Source organism: Onychostoma macrolepis, chromosome 22, assembly GCF_012432095.1.
Source record: "Onychostoma macrolepis isolate SWU-2019 chromosome 22, ASM1243209v1, whole genome shotgun sequence".
Lineage (NCBI taxonomy): Eukaryota > Metazoa > Chordata > Actinopteri > Cypriniformes > Cyprinidae > Onychostoma > Onychostoma macrolepis.
The window spans coordinates 5,101,994-5,122,993 of record NC_081176.1 but is presented as its reverse complement, the minus strand read 5'-3'; the positions used below and the strand labels follow the sequence as shown (position 1 = coordinate 5,122,993).

Here is a 21,000-nt window from a genome sequence, read left to right as displayed (position 1 = left end):
GACATACGAGCAAAACTAATTATACTGTAATTAAAAATAATAAAAAGTTGCAAATTAAAAAAAAGCTGCCAAGATTTGATAATTACAAAAATAATTGTGTGTGAATCTCATTTAAAAATTGCAATGCATAGATGCAAAATACTCATAGGTGGAGACCCTGCTTTATTCATTTATTCACATCTGTGTAAAAATGTATTTTGATCTGTTGGACAAAAAGTGTGTTCATGAGAATATATCTACTGCTAGACGTTTGTGTTTGATGTCAGTTTGTGAGTGTGTCTGAGGTGTAAGTAACGTATTTGTGAATAGCACGTGGTTGAATGGCTTTTTCCATTCCTGATAACATAAAACCACTTGACTTCTCCACAGAAAAAAAGAACAAATATTATTGATAGGCCTGCTTTCTTTTCATATTATAAAGGTTATATATATATATATCTTTTTTTTTCCCCCTTCTTTTTCTGTCAATGTCTGGGTCATTTTAAGAATAAATGCAATATGATTTACAATTTATGATTCATGTTTGATGGCTGTTATTTCTTTAGTTTTCACCAATTTTGAGGAGAAATAAACTAAAGGTAGCAATGTTGTTAATTTATTTATTTGTTTTCCAGTGACATAAAGCTGCTGATGTCAAGTAGTACAAAATATTTCAAAGTTCATATTAAAAAAAGACAAACACACTAAAAAGTCAAGCTATTCTTCTCGAAACACATCTTGTGTCTCTTACACAGTTTGTGTTACAGGCTTTTGAGGAGTTTGGCCTATTACAGTACTACAGCTCTGATACAGATTTTTTTTTTCTTTTCTTATAAAATGTCCATTACAAAAATAGGCACTATGATGACATTTCTAAATCCTATTGCTGTTGTAAAAACCACACACTTCAGTGGTCAGGAGGCAGTTAAGGAGCTCTCTGCACGGATGACTCTGGAAACAGCTCTGACAATCCTGAGAAAGAAAGAGAGAGTAACACAGTTAGAGGTATTTTCCTTTGTTCAGACAAATAGATTTAAACTGGAGTCACACATACTATTCTTGTTCAAGTGTAGGAGATAATTTCCATCACACACTGATGACGTTCTGCAATACAAAGACATCAGGAAAACAAACATTAAATGAGGTCAAATGACAGTATAATACAGAACCGCTCAATGTGCTTTAAAAACTGAGAAAAATAAGAAAATGGAAGAAAACAGATAATGTGAATTAGTGAACATTCACCTTAAACACCCCCCAGGTCTCCGTATTCCTCCTCATGTGAAATGCACGGACTTGGCAGTAAAAAACCTAATCAACATCTCAAATGGCAGAATGTGACACTTAACACTTTTGTTAAAACAGTACAAAAAATTACAAGTACAAGTACAAAAAAAAAAAAAACAGTAACTTCAGCACATTCCAACAATTATGACATTCAGTGGAAGTAACAAACATCTTAAATCTATATTAAATAACACAAACATGTTTGTGAAATGTGACTAAAACATGATTCAGATGATTAACACCAGTAAACAGCTTGTGCAGCAGCAGCCAGTAACAATCATAATATAAAAATACATTACATAAACACACATTTGGCTTTTGTAGCTGCTTCTCTCCACAGTGTCTTTCAGTGCAGTTCTTGCAAGTTCAGTTCCTGAGGTTCATAGTTTGATCAAGGACACAATGATATTACATGGATAAACCTTTGCTGGATTTGAACCACCTTTCTAACCACAAAGGTTTGTTAACCAAACAATCAAACAAACATCATCGTGGATTGTGAAAGATTCCATTTCTCAAAGATTCCTGTAAAAAATGTCAGTTTAGAGATGACAGTGACAAAAGAGGCTTGCTGGTTAAATTAGGTGTAAAACACCAGCATCGAAAGCCCAACATAATGGTGTTTCAACTTCAATGTTCCTCTCTAGCTAAAGTTTTGAGAACATTCCCTGTTGGCTGTGATAGTGTTGTCAAGATGGCAGTGCTAAAATTGTGAAGATTAAGGGTGAATCCCATTTCTCTGTCTTACCCCTTCCCCTTCCCCCTTCCCCTTAGTTTTGCGCGTTCACGTGAGAGTAAGGGCTATCCCAATTCTCGTTTTGATCGAGGGTAGGGCTAAGGGAAGGGTAGATACCCTTAAAACCAAGCATTTTCGAGCTTATTTGAAACCGAGGGTACCCAGAACACACTGCGCAACCGGCAACAATCAAGTATTTTCGGCTTAAATAATTTATTTAAAAATTACGACAGTCTTGTTTTGTGCTCTAGACAGTCCTGTACATATATATTTGCAACCATGTTCTTAATTGAAACGTTTTTAAAAAATCGCTAGTTTGCGACGCTAACGTTACATTGCTGATTTGCACAACAGTCCCGCAGACTAGCCTTGAATGGACTCCATGCATGTCTACAGTTTTAACAAGTTTGTAAAACGATCCAAAGTTCGTGATCAACACTTGTCGGCTCTGGTGACGTAGCAGCCAGCTAGCGACGGTGTATGATGACGTAACCGTAACCAAGTGGTGTCTCATTTCATAGGGGTATGTTTTCACCCCTAGCGCTTACCACTCGGTTTCGAGGGACAAGGGCTAGGGGTAAGACGTAGGGGAAGGGGTAAGACAGAGAAATGGGATTCACCCTAAATATTATCAGTATTTCTACAGTATTGGTAGTACAGATTCAGGTCAGTCATTGCCTTAAAATGCTCATTTGCACATATACATAAAGAGTGCTTGCATTTTTAAATGTGACTATTTGGCAAAAAATGTCCATCTTGAAAAGATACTTATGTTCACAGCCAGTAATACATTAATGTAAACAAAACATCTGATATGTCAAGATAACATTTACATGCAAACAAATATTCATTCTGTTGGTAATCTGATTGATGGCTCAGTTGGATTGACAAGCCTTCCTGTAAACACCTTAATCAATGTGAATGAAATTTCGATCAGACTAAAAGGGGTGGTGTAGATCTGAAATAATCTGATCAATAGGAAAAAAGTAAACATGTAAATGCTTGAGGCTTGACTATCTTCTCAGTTTCAAACATATGCATTATGCACATGTTTACAAATGTCCTACAAAAATCTGTATGTTTTTGTCTCTGGTCGACTGACAGCTTTCTTCTTCGAAATGCCAAGGAAAAAACAGCATTTATACTTGCAGTATCTCAGGTGGCATTATTGCAGTGGCTTTTTCCATGTCTGAACTGGGTGTGTCTCACTCATCCTTAAAAGTGAAGCTGCGGGCTCTTTGATCGCCCCCTGGTGGCTGGTTGCAGTACAGGTCATAAACCCCTCTCCATGTAAACGAATGGGACTTCAGTCAAAATAAAAAAATTAATTACACTTCCAATACAATTTTCCGGAATATGGTTTTGGTCATTTAAGGTAGTTGTTATCACGCTGATATATGTTCAATTGTTCATTTTTGTGATATGTTTGATTTTAGCTAGTAATTTGATGCTATAAAAACGGGGGTCCACCTCACGACTCTACTGCGCAGACTCTGGCTCCAAACGAATCTCTACTGCGCAGACTCGGGCTCCAAATGACATCATTTACTCAAGATGGCAGCGGCCATACTGAGATGTATTCGCTTCACTTTTCTATAGTGGAAGGAAGCAGAGTTGCGTCGTCCATCTTTTTTACAGTCTATGGTCTGAACGCAGCGACTGGGAACTGTACATGCACTGAACTTTGGTTCTGAATGCATGTTATGGACTCTTTTCAACTGTCTGCGATTCTCAGAGGTGGAAGTCGTCATAGTTGAGTAAATGTTTATGGTGGTGAATGGACAGTGGATGCTCCTTTAGCAACATCATTTTGTGTATTGCCATTCTGATTAAGGGCCTCTAGTTCATGATTGCGCACCGGTTCCTGTTTTAAAAATAATAATTAATAATACAATAAAAAACGTAATTTTGTCAATTAGGATAAAAACACCTTAATATGTTTAAAAGATTCTGTGTGCACAATACATATTTTCATTTTGTAAGATCAGCTGTAATACTTGCCATGTTGTCTTGATCTGTGCCAACGGTAAATCACAAAAACAACTGCAGCCACCAGTAGAACGCCAATAGCAGCACATATTCCTCCTGCAGCAGCTGGAGCTGGAACAGCTGAAGACAGACAGTCATTATAGAGATTGACTAATAATCAACTTTACCAAAACTTTTGACTGACATTTACAACTTTGTATAAAATGTTGTATAATAAATTACAGCAACTAAAACAGTGACTCTCACAAGAAAACTGACTAACGTTGTTGTGCATTCTTTTGTTTTTAACAATACACTTAAAAATGGTAAAATTCATAGTGTGAAATAAAACTCATTGTGACAACTACCCGCCACTTTGACGTGCAGGTAACAGATTATCAACAATGGAATCATATACGGAGTAGATTTAAGCATTTCAAACTGTTTTGTAAAATTGCTCTGAATGACTAAATTATACTCACTAGTGACAGAAACAATGAATGTTCTACTGATGCTAAATCTGCTCCTGCTGATCTGTAGTGTGTAATCTCCAGAGTCTGTGGTTCTGGTGTTTGTGATGGTCAGAGATCCAGTCTGATGATCCAGCTTCAGTCTGTCTCTGAATCTCTCTTCACACTGATCATCTGTACAGGTTTCACTGGGATCTCCAGTGATTTCAGCTATAAGAATGTCTTTAAAATACCACATCTTACAATCATTTGGGTTTTTTATTTTACCAGGATGTAAAGTAACAGATTCTCCCTCTTTCACTGACTTTGTTTCATTTCGTTCAGCAGCAGAAACACCTGAAACACAAACCAACAGCTGCTGAAGGATATTTTTCAGGGGAAAGACACACAGCATGATAACTGTGGATATGAAAACAATAAAACATGCTTTCTTGACTTTCAGTCTGTTCAGCAACGTTTATCCACAACTTTATCAAACATATTTTTTTTTTATATGAAATCCTCTGCAGTTTGGATTCCTGGTGAACTAGTACAGGTGGATTTAAACACATGATAACAGAAGACGATCAGAGATGATAAAAGACACTGACATCTTGAAAAGAATAAAACTGATAAAACTAACAACTAACCAGTGGAAAATCTACAAATTCCACTTTAACAGTAAATGTGTTTTTGAAGAAATTATCTATCTGCTGTATGTGATTTAATATACAGGTGAATAGAGGGAAAAAAACACCTCTGAAAGTCACTGAAAAATAATCACTAAAAACATTAATGATGGGATTTAAGAGCAAATGTAAAAGATATATGGACTTGCTTAATGGCTCACCACACATGGCAAAAATGAAGGTCTTGTCACTCTCGTTGTTGTTTCTGCTTGCAATCTTTAGTTTATAAAGTCCAACATCTGTGGTTCTGGTGTTCTGTGATGGTCAGAGATCCAGTCTGATGATCCAGCTTCAGTCTGTCTCTGAATCTCTGATCACACTCATCATCTGTACAGATCTTACTCTGATCTCCAGTAATTTGAGCAATGCGAGTGTCATTAAAATACCATCTAATTCTGCCTTGTTGGTTTGCTTTAACACTAGTTTGAAATCTGACTGAATCTCCCTCCATCACAAACACTAACACTCCATCTTCACCAACAGCAAAAAAACCTGAAGAAGAAATGAACAGATAATTATGAGCCAAAAAGTTTGTAGGTAGAGAAATCTCTTTGGATTCATAATATAACACATGCAAACAAACAACAGAAGAACTTCATTGATTTACACAATCACTCATCAGACTCATCATGAATGATCTTATGAAACTTACGGAACATCATATAAACCACATCCTGTTTCAAATTTTACTAAGCATTTTTACACTCAAATTCATAATGAATATTATCCATTAAGATTATCTCATGTGCCTTATAATCTTTAATCAAAATAACTTCCCCTTCCTCTCACAGCAACATCTCTTCTCTGATGATGTTTTCTCATTCATTGTCTGAAACCTATACTGTCACCATGCTGAGAATAATTGGGAGTAAAATGGCGGTGTAAACATTATGGTTACTGAACTAAAGCTCAAAGTATACTCATTTTTTTTTTACATGATGCTAGCCTATGTACATGGTCAAATGCCTAGCTTTTCAGAGTATGAGGTGAAGGAATAAGCTGGGTTGTGAAGGTCACTTAGGGTGGGATGCCAGGTCTACGTTAGAACACTGATCAGGTGCATTCCAGCTCTGTCAGAGTCAAGACATTCTTTTTTTGTGACACCTTGTTTAAGTGCCTCATATTAAGAAAAATGCAAGCGAGTTTGGAACCATGGAACGTGATACAATTTTATGTGAAATTGGGTAAAAGTGCATCAGAAACTTTGGAAATGGTGAGGAATCTGCACTTTTGGCTGAAAAACACATCACGGTGCTTCCCCATCCACCCTACAGCCACGACTTGGCTCCTTGCAACTTTTTCATATTCCCAAAGATGAATAATGGTTTGAAAGCACACCATTTTGGTAGTGTGGATAATGTCCAAAGAGCCACTACGCAGTCACTGAACGCCATCCCACTTGATGACTTCCAGGAATGCTATAAAAAAATGGAAAAATCAATGGGAGCGTTGTGAAGGTGCATACTTTGAAGGAGACAATGTTTATTTAAATTGTTCAATAAAATAATTTTTTTAATATTCTCATTAATTTCTGGACACACCCTTTATACTATATTGACACATGTACTCTAAAAAGCTTAATTTTTGTTCAGTGTCTGTGCTATTTTTCTCCAGATGTTATGACTGTTATAAATCAGATCCCTGTCGTTCCTCCCACTCTCCACCAGAGTGCTCCATCACCACTCTGACCGTTTCCAATCGGACTGCATTTCCCAGAATCCCCTGCCACGGAACCAATTATAGAATCCTTCCATTGTCAATCAGGAGGATTATAATGCTGCATTTTTAGCCAGCTGAAAACGCTCAGCTGTAAGTGCTTGAGAGCGCAGCCTTTTTTTTCCATTGAGACACCGTGGTTGCTATGATACGGAATAGCCGTTGAAGTAAGGGGCAGACGAATCGTGAATGAAATGTTTCTCCAAGCATCATTTTTCATAACAATAATATGGTAGACCGGCAGTTTCATATGGTAAAGACATTAATATATTAATAATATAATAATATTATATTAACTTCTCTATTGTTGTTTAGTCGTAGTACAAGCAGGATGTGACGGTTTCTCTGTATTAGTCCCGCCCCTCCTCCACTGTGATTGGTTAGCTGACCAAAAAGTGACAGTAATGAGTGCTGCGTTTTATCCAAAGTTGAACATTCTTCAACTCTCGGTGCCAAGGAAAAAACACACGAACGCTCAGTGCCCGGCACGCTTCTGGTGTTTTAAAAAATGTGGCGCTCCCATTGAGAATAACTGAAAAAATATGCTAGCCTTGGGAAAAAACTGTCCTATTTTTTTTGAGGGAGTAACGCAATATTGTAATGCATTACTTTTAAAAGTAACTTTCCCCAACACTGCAGCTTTAAGATATGAATAGAAATATAATGGATCTGCTGCATTCTCCCATGACAAGATACATTTTTATGTTATAATGACAGCAAACAGTGCTTGTGTGTCAAAATTGTGTTCTGTATAGCAGAAATAACATTTTGAGTGCAAATAAAACATTTTTATTTTACTTTAATAATAATCAATTATGTGCACTTGACTCAGATGATGGCTTAGTAACATATATGCATTGCCAGATTTGTTCAGTGGTTGGTTCAAGGAGATGCGATGATACAGTAGCTCCTCTACAGCTACTGTTGTCATGATATTTGTAGATATAAACACATTAATGATGTGATTTCAAAGTATAAGACTTGCTTTAAAACATAATAACTCACCATAGATGGTAACATTGAAGATCTTTTCACTGGAGCCACTACTGCTGATGACCTTCAGTTGATAAAGTCCAGAGTCTGTGCTCCTGGTGTTCATGATGGTCAGAGATCCAGACTGATGATCCAGTTTCAGTCTGTCTCTGAATCTCTCATCAGCATCTTCACACTGAACATCGGTACAGATGAAACCGAGATCTCCACTGATTTGAGCTATACGACCGTCTTTAAAATACCATCTAATCTTTTCTTGTTGGTTTGTTTTAACACCAGTGTGTAGAGTGACTGTATCTCCCTCCATTCCTGACACTGACTCACCAAACACACCTGAAGAAGAAATTAACAGTTAATTATAAGTCAAATAAAATTACACCACAGGGAAATGCAGTGAAAATGTTTTTCTATACATCATGAAGGTTGAGAGATCTGGCTGGATTCATAATTTAACACATGCAAACAAACAGCAGAAGAACATTGTTGATTTACACATTCACTTATCAGACAAACATACATGAGCCTCACGGATGTGGCTTGATGAGCACCATACAAACCACATCCTGAATCACACAGTCCTGCTCAGTTTACATAACCCTTGCAAAATATTCACAATGTTAATTTTAACAAAGTAAGAGGGATTCCAAAAACTGCATATTATTTTTGATTTAGCCTAGTAGTGTCCTTGTTACATGTGCATGTATTCTTGTAATTGTTTGTCTGCCCTCTAGGGGGCTGGAAACTTGTTTCCTATGTTTGTGATTGAGCAGATTACCTACAGCGGTGGACCATCAGTGCATGTTGAAAAGAAGCCACGCAGCTGCACTTGAGGGTGGGACTTGATGTGTTCCCCTTTCTACTTTTGCTCTCCTGACTAGTTCCTCCCACTCATGGTTCCTATTTTTGTATTATTTTAAATAAATTTCCCTATGAATCGAGCTTTGTTGTGTTGTCCCTCATTATGTTATAGCATTGGCTGTAACAGTCCTGAATAAGCTATTTCATGCAACGGATGTTTACATATTGTCCACAATACAAAACAACTTAATTTACACAAATGAACCAGATGAGAGCCATCTTTTCACACTGAGGATGAGTAAAGGACTCATACACAACTATTAAAAAAGGTGAAAACATTTACTGATGCTCATGAAATAAACAATGCATTAAGAGCCCTTGAATTTAATGATCAAGATAAATTACACTTATTTTGTGTTTCCGTCTAGAGGATAAGTGCATGTATTCACTCTTTGTAATAGTTTGAGTCCGTCAAGTACCATAAGTGTGGAAAAAATGGATCTCAAAATCAGTCACAATATAATCCTACTCATTTAGTCAAACTGGGTATGTAAACTTATGAGCTTATGAGTATTCATATTCAACTTCATAATGAATATTACCTATTATCAGGGGCGGTTCTAGGATTTAATCTTTAGGGGGGCTTAGCCCTCAGAGAGACCATTAGATACAACGATACAAAATACTCAAAAAAACAGTATTTTATTGTGCTTATGAAAACTGTATTACTGTATGAAGTAAATTGACACAATTAACTATTAACATTACAGAAGTTACTTAGTTAAGAGCAGCGAGTTCTCATGTTTTTCTTTTGTTGTTGGATTAACATTATTAGCCTAACATAAGAAATGCATGGATCCGTTACTGACACACATCCACAATTTTCTTAACTGTTTATGTTTATTTAAGACGTAACCGACTGTGGTTACTTCTTAATAAACTTGGATACTCGTCAAGACAGCCATTGTGACATAATATTGTGTGTTTTTGCTTATCTGTTCGAGAAGATGCGAAAGTGAATTACCCGATCTCATGAAAGTGCGTTTCAATGGCATGGTTTTCTGTTTCTATTAATCTGGTGTGCTATTTATACGCAGAAACTGACTTTGGCGAGCTCATGAGATGCAATGGTTAGGTTTAGGTGTGTGGGGAATGTGCGTCTCATAAGCACACCAAAGTCAGTTCCCTATCGAAAGGTAACTCCCGTTGCGTCGTCATTGACAACTGCTTTGGGGAAACTCCTGTTTTCTCTGTTACTGAAGCCTGATTTGTTAACGTTTGTGTAGCTGCACAAACCAATGGCGCTCGAGCCCACCAGAAGGGGCGGAGCCAACTGCTACATGAGTCGGCCCAGAGCGCCATTTCATCAGAATCTTCTCCTCCAGCGATGAAACCATCTCTTTGCTGACTCCGAAGAGAAGCTCAGCCTGCAGCTTGCCATCGTAGAAAAAAGCCCCCCGGCAGCGGAAGAAGCGAGAAGCCTTCCCCTGCGGCAATCCGGCTAGTAAGAGCAATTCCTGAGCAATTTCTCTGCTATATTTTTGCTAAACGAGGCAGCACCGCTCTCCCGTTTCTCCTCTCTCAGCGAACTCGGATAAAGAAACGGTGCAGTCATGGAGCTGAGCAACTGGGTTTGAATGATCTCACGCTGGCAAGAGTCTGCATGCTCATTCTCCCCCGGCACTTTGATCCGCCAGTGTGTGTTTTACAAGTGAGATTAGCGCCCCTCTTACATCGAGCGGCTCAATCCCTCTAGGATTGGTTTCTGTCTGTGGATCTGAAAGACGCTTACTTTCATATCCGAATAGCGCCCCGTCACATACCATTCTTGAGATTCACTTTTACGAAGTAAAAGTGAAGGGTTATGTCAAGCAGACCTCAGGTCATTCTTGGGTCTCTTTGTAGCTCAGGCTTATGGAGCCCTCGCTGAGTGTTCCTAAGCTGAGTTTGTGGAACAGGCTTAGTTCTGCATCTGCTTATAGCACAGCGTTACTGGATGCGTTCCCCAAACCAGTCGTCAATGACGATGCAACGGGAGTTACCTTTGGATAGAGAACGCTCCGGTTACTCACGTAACCTTGATTCCCTGAGATAAGGGAACGAGCGTTGCGTAACTGGCCATGCTATAGCTGCATGCGAATTGATGGCTGTTGTTTCAGTCGTAGATTCTGATGAAATGGCGCTCTGTGCCGACTCATGTAGCAGTTGGCTTCGCCCCTTCTGGCGGGCTCAAGCGCCATTGGTTTGTGCAGCTACACAAACGTTAACAAATCTGGCTTCAGTAACAGAGAAATATATATATATGCGTGCACAGTAACGATCCATCACCACGCTTGAGTACCACATTCAGATCGATAACCGAGCGAGAATGATAAACTTTCTGGAGGAAGCAGTACTGGCCTGATCGTTCAGATAGCTGATTATAGTTTTAGGGGGGCTGAGACGACAAATAGGGGGGCTGAGACGACAAATAGGGGGGCTGAAGCCCACCTAAAAAGGGTCTAGAACCGCCCCTTCCTGTTATGAATACTAAATAGCTGAACATTATGCATGAACTATTTTTATTTTATACTAAAATTGTATAATTGTAATATACAAAACGTCTTTGCAATCAAATACTGTTTTAAGTTATGTTGATTAAATCTCACACATACTGTAAATAACATGTTTTCATTCATTACCATTTGTATAACCCCAATTGTATTACACATACCCTGGCTAAACTATGTTTATTGTAGCAAAACCATGGTTCATTTGTGGTTACAACAGATTAACTGTAGTAACCATGTTTTTTTTTTTTTAATTGTAGTAAAGTCATGGTCAATTTATGTATGGTTTTAAGGGTAGGGTTAGAGTATGGCGGAGGTTTGGAGATTAGTTAATCCTCACATCATTATCACACCACAAGAATGTAATTTGGGCAAAGTTGGTTTTATATTCGCACATTCACAACATTCACACATTTCCGCGTTCAATAACTTTCTAATTATATGTGCAATAAAGTTATTTTTTGCAAATTCTAATCAGCGACATCATTGTCAACCTACTAAAATTTTTTTCACAATCGATCAAAATGGCCAAGTATTCTTTTAATGTCATACTTATTTGCGAATGTCCGCTGAATGTCCAATGTAGTGTGGTTAACACAGTAATTGAATGCAGAAGTCCGAATGTGCGAATATAAAACCAACTTTACACTGGTAACATTCTGTCGAGTCATTTCCGTCAAAACGTAGGCCTACTGCCTATCTTTACCACATTTCAGATTTATGCATATCTAACAGCGTCTGTTGTGACCCGCTAAGCATGTTTGGTACTGTTTTGTTTGTTTTTACTGAAAACATGACCTTTTAACCGCAAATTGCAAATCGCCAAAACACTGAAAGAGAGATATAAAGCCTAAACTTCTTACCATGGTTGAGTAAACAACAGAGCAATAAGGGCGAAATATAGATAAGCTTCATTTTCACCAGGTTTAAAGTGCTATGTCTATGTTGTTTCTCTTCATTAAACACGACGGACAGAAACCAAAGTGAAAGTGCACTGCAGTATGATGACGTAAAAGCTAAATTGGGAGGCTCCCTATGCACAGCGCGACGACGTAAAGACGTTTCGTCACGGTCTTTAATCTGCATTACATTAAAATAATAATAATAATAATAAATTAAAAAATCCGCTTCTTTTTGGAAAGTGTTGTGTAATGCTGTTTGATGGTCTAGCTGTTCATTCACAAAACGCAGTTTTCGTCTACATTTTTGTTCTGAATGTTGTAGTTCTATATTTCTTAAATTAATATATGTACAGTATGATTTCGCATTTTATTATTTTGGTTATGGACATACTTATCTGGATAAATTTAAACGCTCGACCTGCTGAAAAAACAAACAAAAAAAAACAAAACAAAAAAACAAACAAAACAAACAAAAAAAAAACAATAGACACCATCACAAAATTTGTAATGGTTTTACTGGTTATAATGGGACTTGTATAGTTTTTTTTTTTTTTCAGCAGCTTTCACAGACACAAACAAAAGTAAGAGACCACTGCATCACTTTTGTTATTAGTCAGTAATATTGTGTTAAATTTAAATAATGGCTATAACATTTAGTGTGTAGTGTGATTTTGGCCAAAACCATTATCCCGGTTGTTCAGTGAGACAAAGCTTAAGAAGAATTCACAGTCTCTGTGTATAAGATGCAATTAGCAACCTTCTTCATTGACATTATGGAAATATTCTTCTTAAAAAATAAAAGAAAGAAAGAAAAAGTGTCTGGTACACACTCAAAACCATAAAGTCAATGTAGTTGTAGACGGACTAAACCCAAGCACAAAAACATATCAGAAACACTTTTATGACAATAAAAATTAAAAAGTATTTACCTTTACTGAAAAGCACATGAAATAACTAATTTCAAATAACTAATTCATTAGCATGCATGCAGTATCAAGCAAAGCAAAGAAAATTAATGTAAAAGATTAACGTTTTTATTTAATGGAATGCTCATTTTAACAAAGCAACAAAAACTCTTATTTTCAGTGTTATTTAATGATGTGTTTAGCTGTCAGTCTGTGAAATTTATCAATGATGCATGATGGGTAAGAATCCAGTTTGACCTCTTACCAATGACTCTTCTCTGACTTTTTTTTTTTTTGATGGACTGATGCAGTACTTCATTTTACTGTCAGTTTTATGTAGAGAGGAAGTCAGACTGTGAGGTTCATAACAGCAGGACAGGAAAAGCCCTTCACCTACAAACTAAACACACATCAAACAAATGGCCACATACAAAATGTTTGTCCAGCCTGCAAATCAAACCACTTTTATGAAGAAAACCAACCACAGCAGGTTTCAGTTTTACTCAGAAAATGAGCTGCTTGTCACACCTCAGTAAGACTGGCAATGAGAGATTGCAGATGGTTTTACCTTTTTTTTTTTTCCATTTTGTTTTTCCGTATATACACGCATTGATAAATAAATAATTCAATTAAATTATCATACAAAAAAAGTTAATTTCTACGATTTAATTATAAAAGATTCACACAATTTTCTTCTACATTTACATATTTAATTAACATTACATAACATCAGACAACTGCATTATTAATGTTAAAGGATATGAAAAGAGAAAAAAATCCACCATTAAAATGGTTAAAGTCTTAATAAGAGCCAGAAGATGATTGTTTTATGTAACTAAATAACATGCATTCAGATCATAAGAACTAGGAGGGTCAAACTCTGCCGTGGGAGGATTCACATCAGTCTGACTGTTATCAGCAGATAGTTCAGACTTTTCACTGAACAACTGAAGAAAATGTTTCACATGCTTATTTTGTTCTGTTTGTACTGGTGGAGTCTCACTGGTAAGTTTTATAAGCATTTGTATCGCTTAATAATTTAGAACAGTGTAACAAACTACTGTTAGCTTTCATGTGCTGTCAAGATAGATCACATCAAACTAAAATAATATTTTAAGATCTACTTTGGAATGTGATTTACAGGTCTGAAAACATCAATGTGAGGGAGAGTATAGGGACATTTCTATATGGAATAAACTCAGGAGCCTCAGAAAGTGAGGTGCTTTTCAAATATCAGGAGTTTTTTTGAGTGTGTGTTTTTTTTAATATACTAATTTCAAGGATTGTTACTGGACATAGAAATACAAATAGGCGTCTCAATTATTTAAAAAAAAAAATATGCAAAATAATTCTGCAGTAATTGAACAATAACAAAAGTACACAGCTTCATTAGTCAAAAGGCAAATGTGTAATTTCAAACTACAGCTGATTTCAGTAAACCAACAGAAGTCTTAATCTGTTCTTGTATGTTCTTCAGGTCTGTTTGGCGCTGAAACAAATAAAATACAGTCAGTGTCAGTGATGGACAGAGATTCTGTCACTTTACAGACTAGTGTAACTAAAATACATTACGACGATGACATACTGTGGAAATTTGGCGCTGAAAAGTCTCTCATAGCTAAAATCAGCATTGAGAAACAAATCTTCTCTACATTTGATGGTCCTGATGGGAGATTCAGAGACAGACTGAAGCTGGATCATCAAACTGGATCTCTGACCATCACAAACATCACAACTGAACATGCTGGAAATTATGAACTAGAGATAAATGGAGCAAAATTGACATCAAAAACATTTAGTGTTTCTGTCTATGGTGAGTAGAGATCATTTGTCTCGTCCTTCACATATTTAGAAGTTAAACTCAATTAACATTTGTGGCAATGTTGATTAACACAAAATAATTTGTCGGGGCAAAGAAGTTGTACAATTATATACAACTTTAAACAGAATCGGTTTACTGTACTGTTGAAACAGTTTGCATTTTAACATTTATGAATCGCCCCCTATTCAGTGCCTTATTGTAACCCAGATTTGTGCTTTTCTGTGGGACAAATGGAAATAAATTTTGTGGTAATCAACATTATGCCTAAAATATAACACTCGCTGACCGTCAACACACTACACCGAAAATAAAACAGATTTTTAGATTTAGAAAAAAAAATATTTTCACTCATGTTTTTCAGCTCGTCTGCCCACTCCTAACATTACCAGAGATTGCTCTTCATCATCATCATATTGTTCATTGATGTGTTCAGTGGCATATGTGATAGATGTGACTCTCTCCTGGTACAAAGGAAACAGTTAATTGTCCAGCATCAGTGTGTCTGATCTCAGCATCAGTCTCTCTCTACCTCTGGAGGTGGAATATCAGGATAAAAACACCTACAGCTGTGTGCTCAACAATCCCATCAGCAACCAGACCAGACACCTCAACATTACTGAACTTTGTCAGCCATGTCCAGGTATGTTGGTGTTGATTTTATTGTGATTAAAAGATTATCTCTCAGTTATACAGTGCTGATATTTCAATGTTTCTTGCCGATCAGACAAACAGATTTACTGACACTAATGTTTCACTTTGTCGATAACAGATCAGGGCTTACCTTTATTTTACATAGTGCTGATTCCTTCTGCTGCTGGATCTCTGTTGATTGTGGTTTCAGTCGTGATCTGCTGCATCTGCTGGAAATGTAGAAAAACAGGTCAGCAGAACAAGCTGCATGAATATTTATCTTTACGACACAAATTTTGATACAACTGTCATTTTAACATGTCTGTATTATTGTTAATGCAGCCCAGACTCAAGAGGAAGACATAACTGATTCAGCATTGTGTAAACCAAAAACACGAAAAACGGTAAGATCATTCATGCATGTGTTGCAAAAAGATGTGTTGCAGTCAGTCTGATTGAAGTTTGCAGCATCAGATGGTCAGTGAACAGACGTGGGTGGACTATCGGCCCAACCGTTACCTGCAGTAGAGAGCACATCAAAAGGATAGTTTTTTTTTGTTTTGTTTTTGTGCTATTTAAACGAAGACTATGTACTTTGTTCCTCAGTGTAAGTTTTTCCATGTTGCAGTTTTTCCATTATAATCAGTGAAGTTGTGTAGTTGCATCATTACACATCTTTAGTTTATGGACAACCCGTTTATATTTGTTTGACGTGCTGCTGTCTGATGGAAAGATGATTAGGTGTTATGTATTGTATCCTACATGTAAAGCAGCTACAAAACCAGCTCCTGATGTGTTGTGGCCTACTAATTTAAATCATGGTTTGTGTGATAAATTTATGTTTGCAATTTTTGTATTTGAAACAATGGGGACTCCGTAGTTCAGAGTAATGAGGAATGCTGGGATTGTTCTGGTGCGTGTTTTGCGGAAACAGAAAAAGTAAAGCTGTTGCTCAATACAGACATATCTTTAAAAACATATCTAAACAGTTCTACCTATAAATAAATTGGTTTGTTATTCTGAAATATCCCTTACAAAGTCAGTTTTCTACCATTAGATTTTCATTGGAAGGAAAGTTGAACACAAAGCTGTTAACCTGTGCTTTGACCACAAGCTGCAGCTGCTCTGCGGTTCATGATCATCTGAGGTGAAATACAGCTTTAGCGGCTATCGCTTGATTTGTAGACGCGCTGCAACAAGTATCTTTGCTGTTGCTTTTGTGTGAAAGACAGTCATTCAAAGCCATTTTGCTGTTGTAAGAAACCTTCAGAAGTTGTGATGAAGATGTTTGATATCATATCCTCTTGCTGTTCCATGTTAGCATGTTGTTGCACATGAAAAATCACCCTAATGTACAAGATTAACTTTTGGTGTAAAATTGACGGAACATTATGCTCTACTGAGGATTTTAAAGGTAGTACTACTGAAGACAGTTATTTTATAGAAGTAGCTCTGTTACAACAGCAAGGTTGCTGATTGATTGATTTTGTGTTTCCTTGCAGAAATCAAAGACTGAGGCTGTGTATGAAAATGTCCCCAAAAAGCGATGATCAAATACTGTATCTACTGGAATTTTTGTTAGAGCTCAGCCAAGTCAATACCTGAAACATTTTTATTCACATTAATTATCTCTCAGGATGTCACCGTTTCATCATTACTGTTTGTATCATATATTTTGGTGTTATTGTGATGTCTAAAATAAATTAGTGATTTACCAATAGCATAGCATCCAGATACTCATCCAGATATAATTATGGAAATTATGGAAACCTCTATAATAATAGCGCTACTTTTATGGATAGGGGTGTTATAAATACATACTGAATGCACAAAATTCACTTCATGCTTGATTATTGTGCTGCCTCCTGGAGCCTGTTTGAACAACAATCAACTCAGTTCAACATAGATTACGGTGTCTAAAAATGGCATATAAGTCAAAACAGACCATGTACACAGTGCAGCTTAATTTGGTTGTCAGTTCATCTTTTAGTGCTTATTCCTCTTCTGAGGAGTACATACAGAGTTCAGTAATTTTATGGGAATAACAACTGCACTGTACAACTGAATAAACTTCTGAAAAGTGCAGGTGACAGCCACATTTGTATGGAATCGTAATGTATTGATTTTGCCTTTTTTTACATGTACAGTTTGACTCTCCCATTATCATGTGAAAGATATTAGTGTCTTTGGTTCATACGTTTGGTGGACTCACTCACACACATGGCCCATTTTAAATGTAGCAGCTTTCAGTTTGACTCAAAAGCTGAACATCAGTAAAACCGATTGTGTGAGATGGCAGGCAGTTTTAACTTCATACTCTGGTTGTCCCATACACTAACATTAAGAACTTAATAAATATACACAAAAAAATTTAAAATCTGAAGACTTTTAGTAAATTTTTACCATGAAATGTAGTTTATCCACAGCTCACACAATATTCTTATACTTTTAGCCATTTAACACTGTCAAGCAACTATCTTAAAAAAGTAGGCTTATGTTCCCAGGTGAAAAATAAATATTTAAATTGTGCTTTTTCAGACACACTTAATATATTTATATTATACTATACTAAGTGCATATTAAATGTATTATTTTGAAACAACATTAAGTATATTAAGTGTATTTCAAGATATGTTTAAGTTTATCAATTTTAATCTATTTGCAATATATTTAATATACTGAAATTGTGTTATATTGGAACCACTTTAAGTATATTTAGTGCAATTTAAATGTATTTCTTAAAATACATTTAAAATGTACTTTTAATACTTCATGAACTACAGGTAAAGTATATTTGAAGCATCGTTTTAATGTGCTTCAAGTACAATTAAATTGTATTTCAGCTCATTAGAAATGCATTAGCATTACACTACTAGTATATTATACAGTGAGGAAAATAAGTATTTGAACACCCTGCTATTTTGCAAGTTCTCCCACTTAGAAATCATGGAGGGGTCTGAAATTGTCATCGTAGGTGCATGTCCACTGTGAGAGACATAATCCCAAAAAAAAAATCCAGAAATCACAATGTATGATTTTTTAACTATTTATTTGTATGATACAGCTGCAAATAAGTATTTGAACACCTGTCTATCAGCTAGAATTCTGACCCTCAAAGACCTGTTAGTCTGCCTTTAAAATGTCCACCTCCACTCCATTTATTATCCTAAATTAGATGCACCTGTTTGAGGTCGTTAGCTGCATAAAGACACCTGTCCACCCCATACAATCAGTAAGAATCCAACTACTAACATGGCCAAGACCAAAGAGCTGTCCAAAGACACTAGAGACAAAATTGTACACCTCCACAAGGCTGGAAAGGGCTACGGGAAATTGCCAAGCAGCTTGGTGAAAAAGGTCCACTGTTGGAGCAATCATTAGAAAATGGAAGAAGCTAAACATGACTGTCAATCTCCCTCGGACTGGGGCTCCATGCAAGATCTCACCTCGTGGGGTCTCAATGATCCTAAGAAAGGTGAGAAATCAGCCCAGAACTACACGGGAGGAGCTGGTCAATGACCTGAAAAGAGCTGGGACCACCGTTTCCAAGGTTACTGTTGGTAATACACTAAGACGTCATGGTTTGAAATCATGCATGGCACGGAAGGTTCCCCTGCTTAAACCAGCACATGTCCAGGCCGACTTAAGTTTGCCAATGACCATTTGGATGATCCAGAGGAGTCATGGGAGAAAGTCATGTGGTCAGATGAGACCAAAATAGAACTTTTTGGTCATAATTCCACTAAACGTGTTTGGAGGAAGAAGAATGATGAGTACCATCCCAAGAATACCATCCCTACTGTGAAGCATGGGGGTGGTAGCATCATGCTTTGGGGTGTTTTTCTGCACATGGGACAGGGCGACTGCACTGTATTAAGGAGAGGATGACCGGGGCCATGTATTGCGAGATTTTGGGAACAACCTCCTTCCCTCAGTTAGAGCATTGAAGATGGGTCGAGGCTGGGTCTTCCAACATGACAATGACCCAAGCACACAGCCAGGATAACCAAGGAGTGGCTCTGTGAGAAGCATATCAAGGTTCTGGCGTGGCCTAGCCAGTCTCAGACCTAAACCCAATAGAGAATCTTTGGAGGAGCTCAAAGCCAGAAACCTGACTGATCTAGAGAAGATCTGTGTGGAGGGGCGGGCCAAAATCTCTCCTGCAGTGTGTGCAAACCTGGTGAAAAACTACAGGAAACGTTTGACCTCTGTAATTGCAAACAAAGGCTACTGTACCAAATATTAACATTGATTTTCTCAGGTGTTCAAATACTTATTTGCAGCTGTATCATACAAATAAATAGTTAAAAAATCATACATTGTGATTTCTGGATTATGTCTCTCACAGTGGACATGCACCTACGATGACAATTTCAGACCCTCCATGATTTCTAAGTGGGAGAACTTGCAAAATAGCAGGGTGTTCAAATACTTATTTTCCTCACTGTATATATATATATATTTTTTTTTTTTTCAGTACATACATACACTTTGATATCTAGAAAACTTTAATGTATTATATATTGTGTACATTACAAATATTCATAAAGTACATTAAAAGTACAGCAACATATATACTTTGAAAAACAAAAACAAAAAACATACTATTAAATGTATTAAAAAATGCACTTGAAATACAAGTATGTTTATAGTATAGTTGTATTACTACAAACATACTCAAGTACATTTTAAAACATTATACAAAAAACATGACTGAAATGCTATGGAAGAGCCATCTTATCCATATGTAGAACATTTCAGTTATACCTGTATTACTGAAAAGTAAAGAATGTTACATCAATGAATAAATAAACATTACAATGCAATTTTCTGAAGAAAAAAACAAATATTTACTGAAAAACAAAGTGCAGAAGTGAATAGATGTGTGTGCAAAGACTGAAGATGATAAAGTTCAAGTACCAGAATAGAGAGGGATGGAGGGGGTTTTGGAGGTGGACGAGGAGATGGTGTAGGGATGGTGAGAGGCAAAGGTGTGGGGATGATGGCAGGATGTGGTGAAGGGATGGTGATGGGAGGATGACGATGATACCCTGGTGGCTTAGATGGAGTTTGGCACATGGCACAGACCCAGAGCATCCCAGTGCTGACAACACACGGCGGAGTCGAGGGAGGGAGGAGCCAAGGTGTAGATGGTGTGGCTGCCGACATTTGGGGGCCGACCGATGGAGACAGAGCTGGTGGATCCGAAGGCGCAGACGGAGGGCCAATGGAGCTGAGCTTCGTTGTAGGTTCCGGAGACCTGGGCACAGCCTAGTTGTCCTGGCATACAATATTTTGCACAAGTGCCTTGCAGCTTTAGAAGAAAAAAAAAAACAGAAACTAAATTAGATAACAGATTTTTACATGAATGACTGAAAGGAAGCACAAATGAGCCACCTGGAATGGACACATTGCTAACATTTTTCTTCCACGATTGACCGAATCACCCTCCATTAGGCCGGATTCAAAAATCTCTATAACAGAGGTGATTAAAATATACTTACGATTACTTTGCTTGTCTCTGCACTCAGATTTCAGTTTGTCTTCTATAGCAGCTGAACTGAAAATTTCTCACAT

The 21,000-nt window shown here is 37.1% G+C and overlaps 1 protein-coding gene and 2 long non-coding RNA genes across 3 annotated transcripts; 1 reads left to right on the top strand and 2 right to left on the bottom strand.

Moving 5' to 3' along the window:
- Positions 1-585: 585 nt before the first annotated feature.
- On the bottom strand, positions 586-2,089 carry LOC131529866 (uncharacterized). The gene is made up of 3 exons (XR_009268237.1): positions 1,225-2,089; positions 1,034-1,083; positions 586-951 (listed from the first exon to the last, which is right to left on the bottom strand). It is a non-coding gene; the product is annotated as an uncharacterized LOC131529866 (long non-coding RNA).
- A 74-nt stretch (positions 2,090-2,163) lies between these two features.
- LOC131529860 (uncharacterized) lies at positions 2,164-12,160 on the bottom strand. The gene is made up of 5 exons (XM_058759807.1): positions 12,028-12,160; positions 7,830-8,150; positions 5,270-5,600; positions 4,453-4,776; positions 2,164-4,111 (listed from the first exon to the last, which is right to left on the bottom strand). The coding sequence occupies exons 1-3, from the start codon at positions 12,077-12,079 to the stop codon at positions 5,332-5,334; spliced, it is 642 nt and encodes a 213-aa protein (XP_058615790.1). The 5' UTR covers positions 12,080-12,160; the 3' UTR covers positions 2,164-4,111; positions 4,453-4,776; positions 5,270-5,331.
- Positions 12,161-13,912: 1,752 nt separating this feature from the next.
- On the top strand, positions 13,913-17,745 carry LOC131529868 (uncharacterized). The gene is made up of 6 exons (XR_009268239.1): positions 13,913-13,976; positions 14,449-14,784; positions 15,155-15,433; positions 15,563-15,673; positions 15,766-15,827; positions 16,926-17,745. It is a non-coding gene; the product is annotated as an uncharacterized LOC131529868 (long non-coding RNA).
- Positions 17,746-21,000: the final 3,255 nt, after the last annotated feature.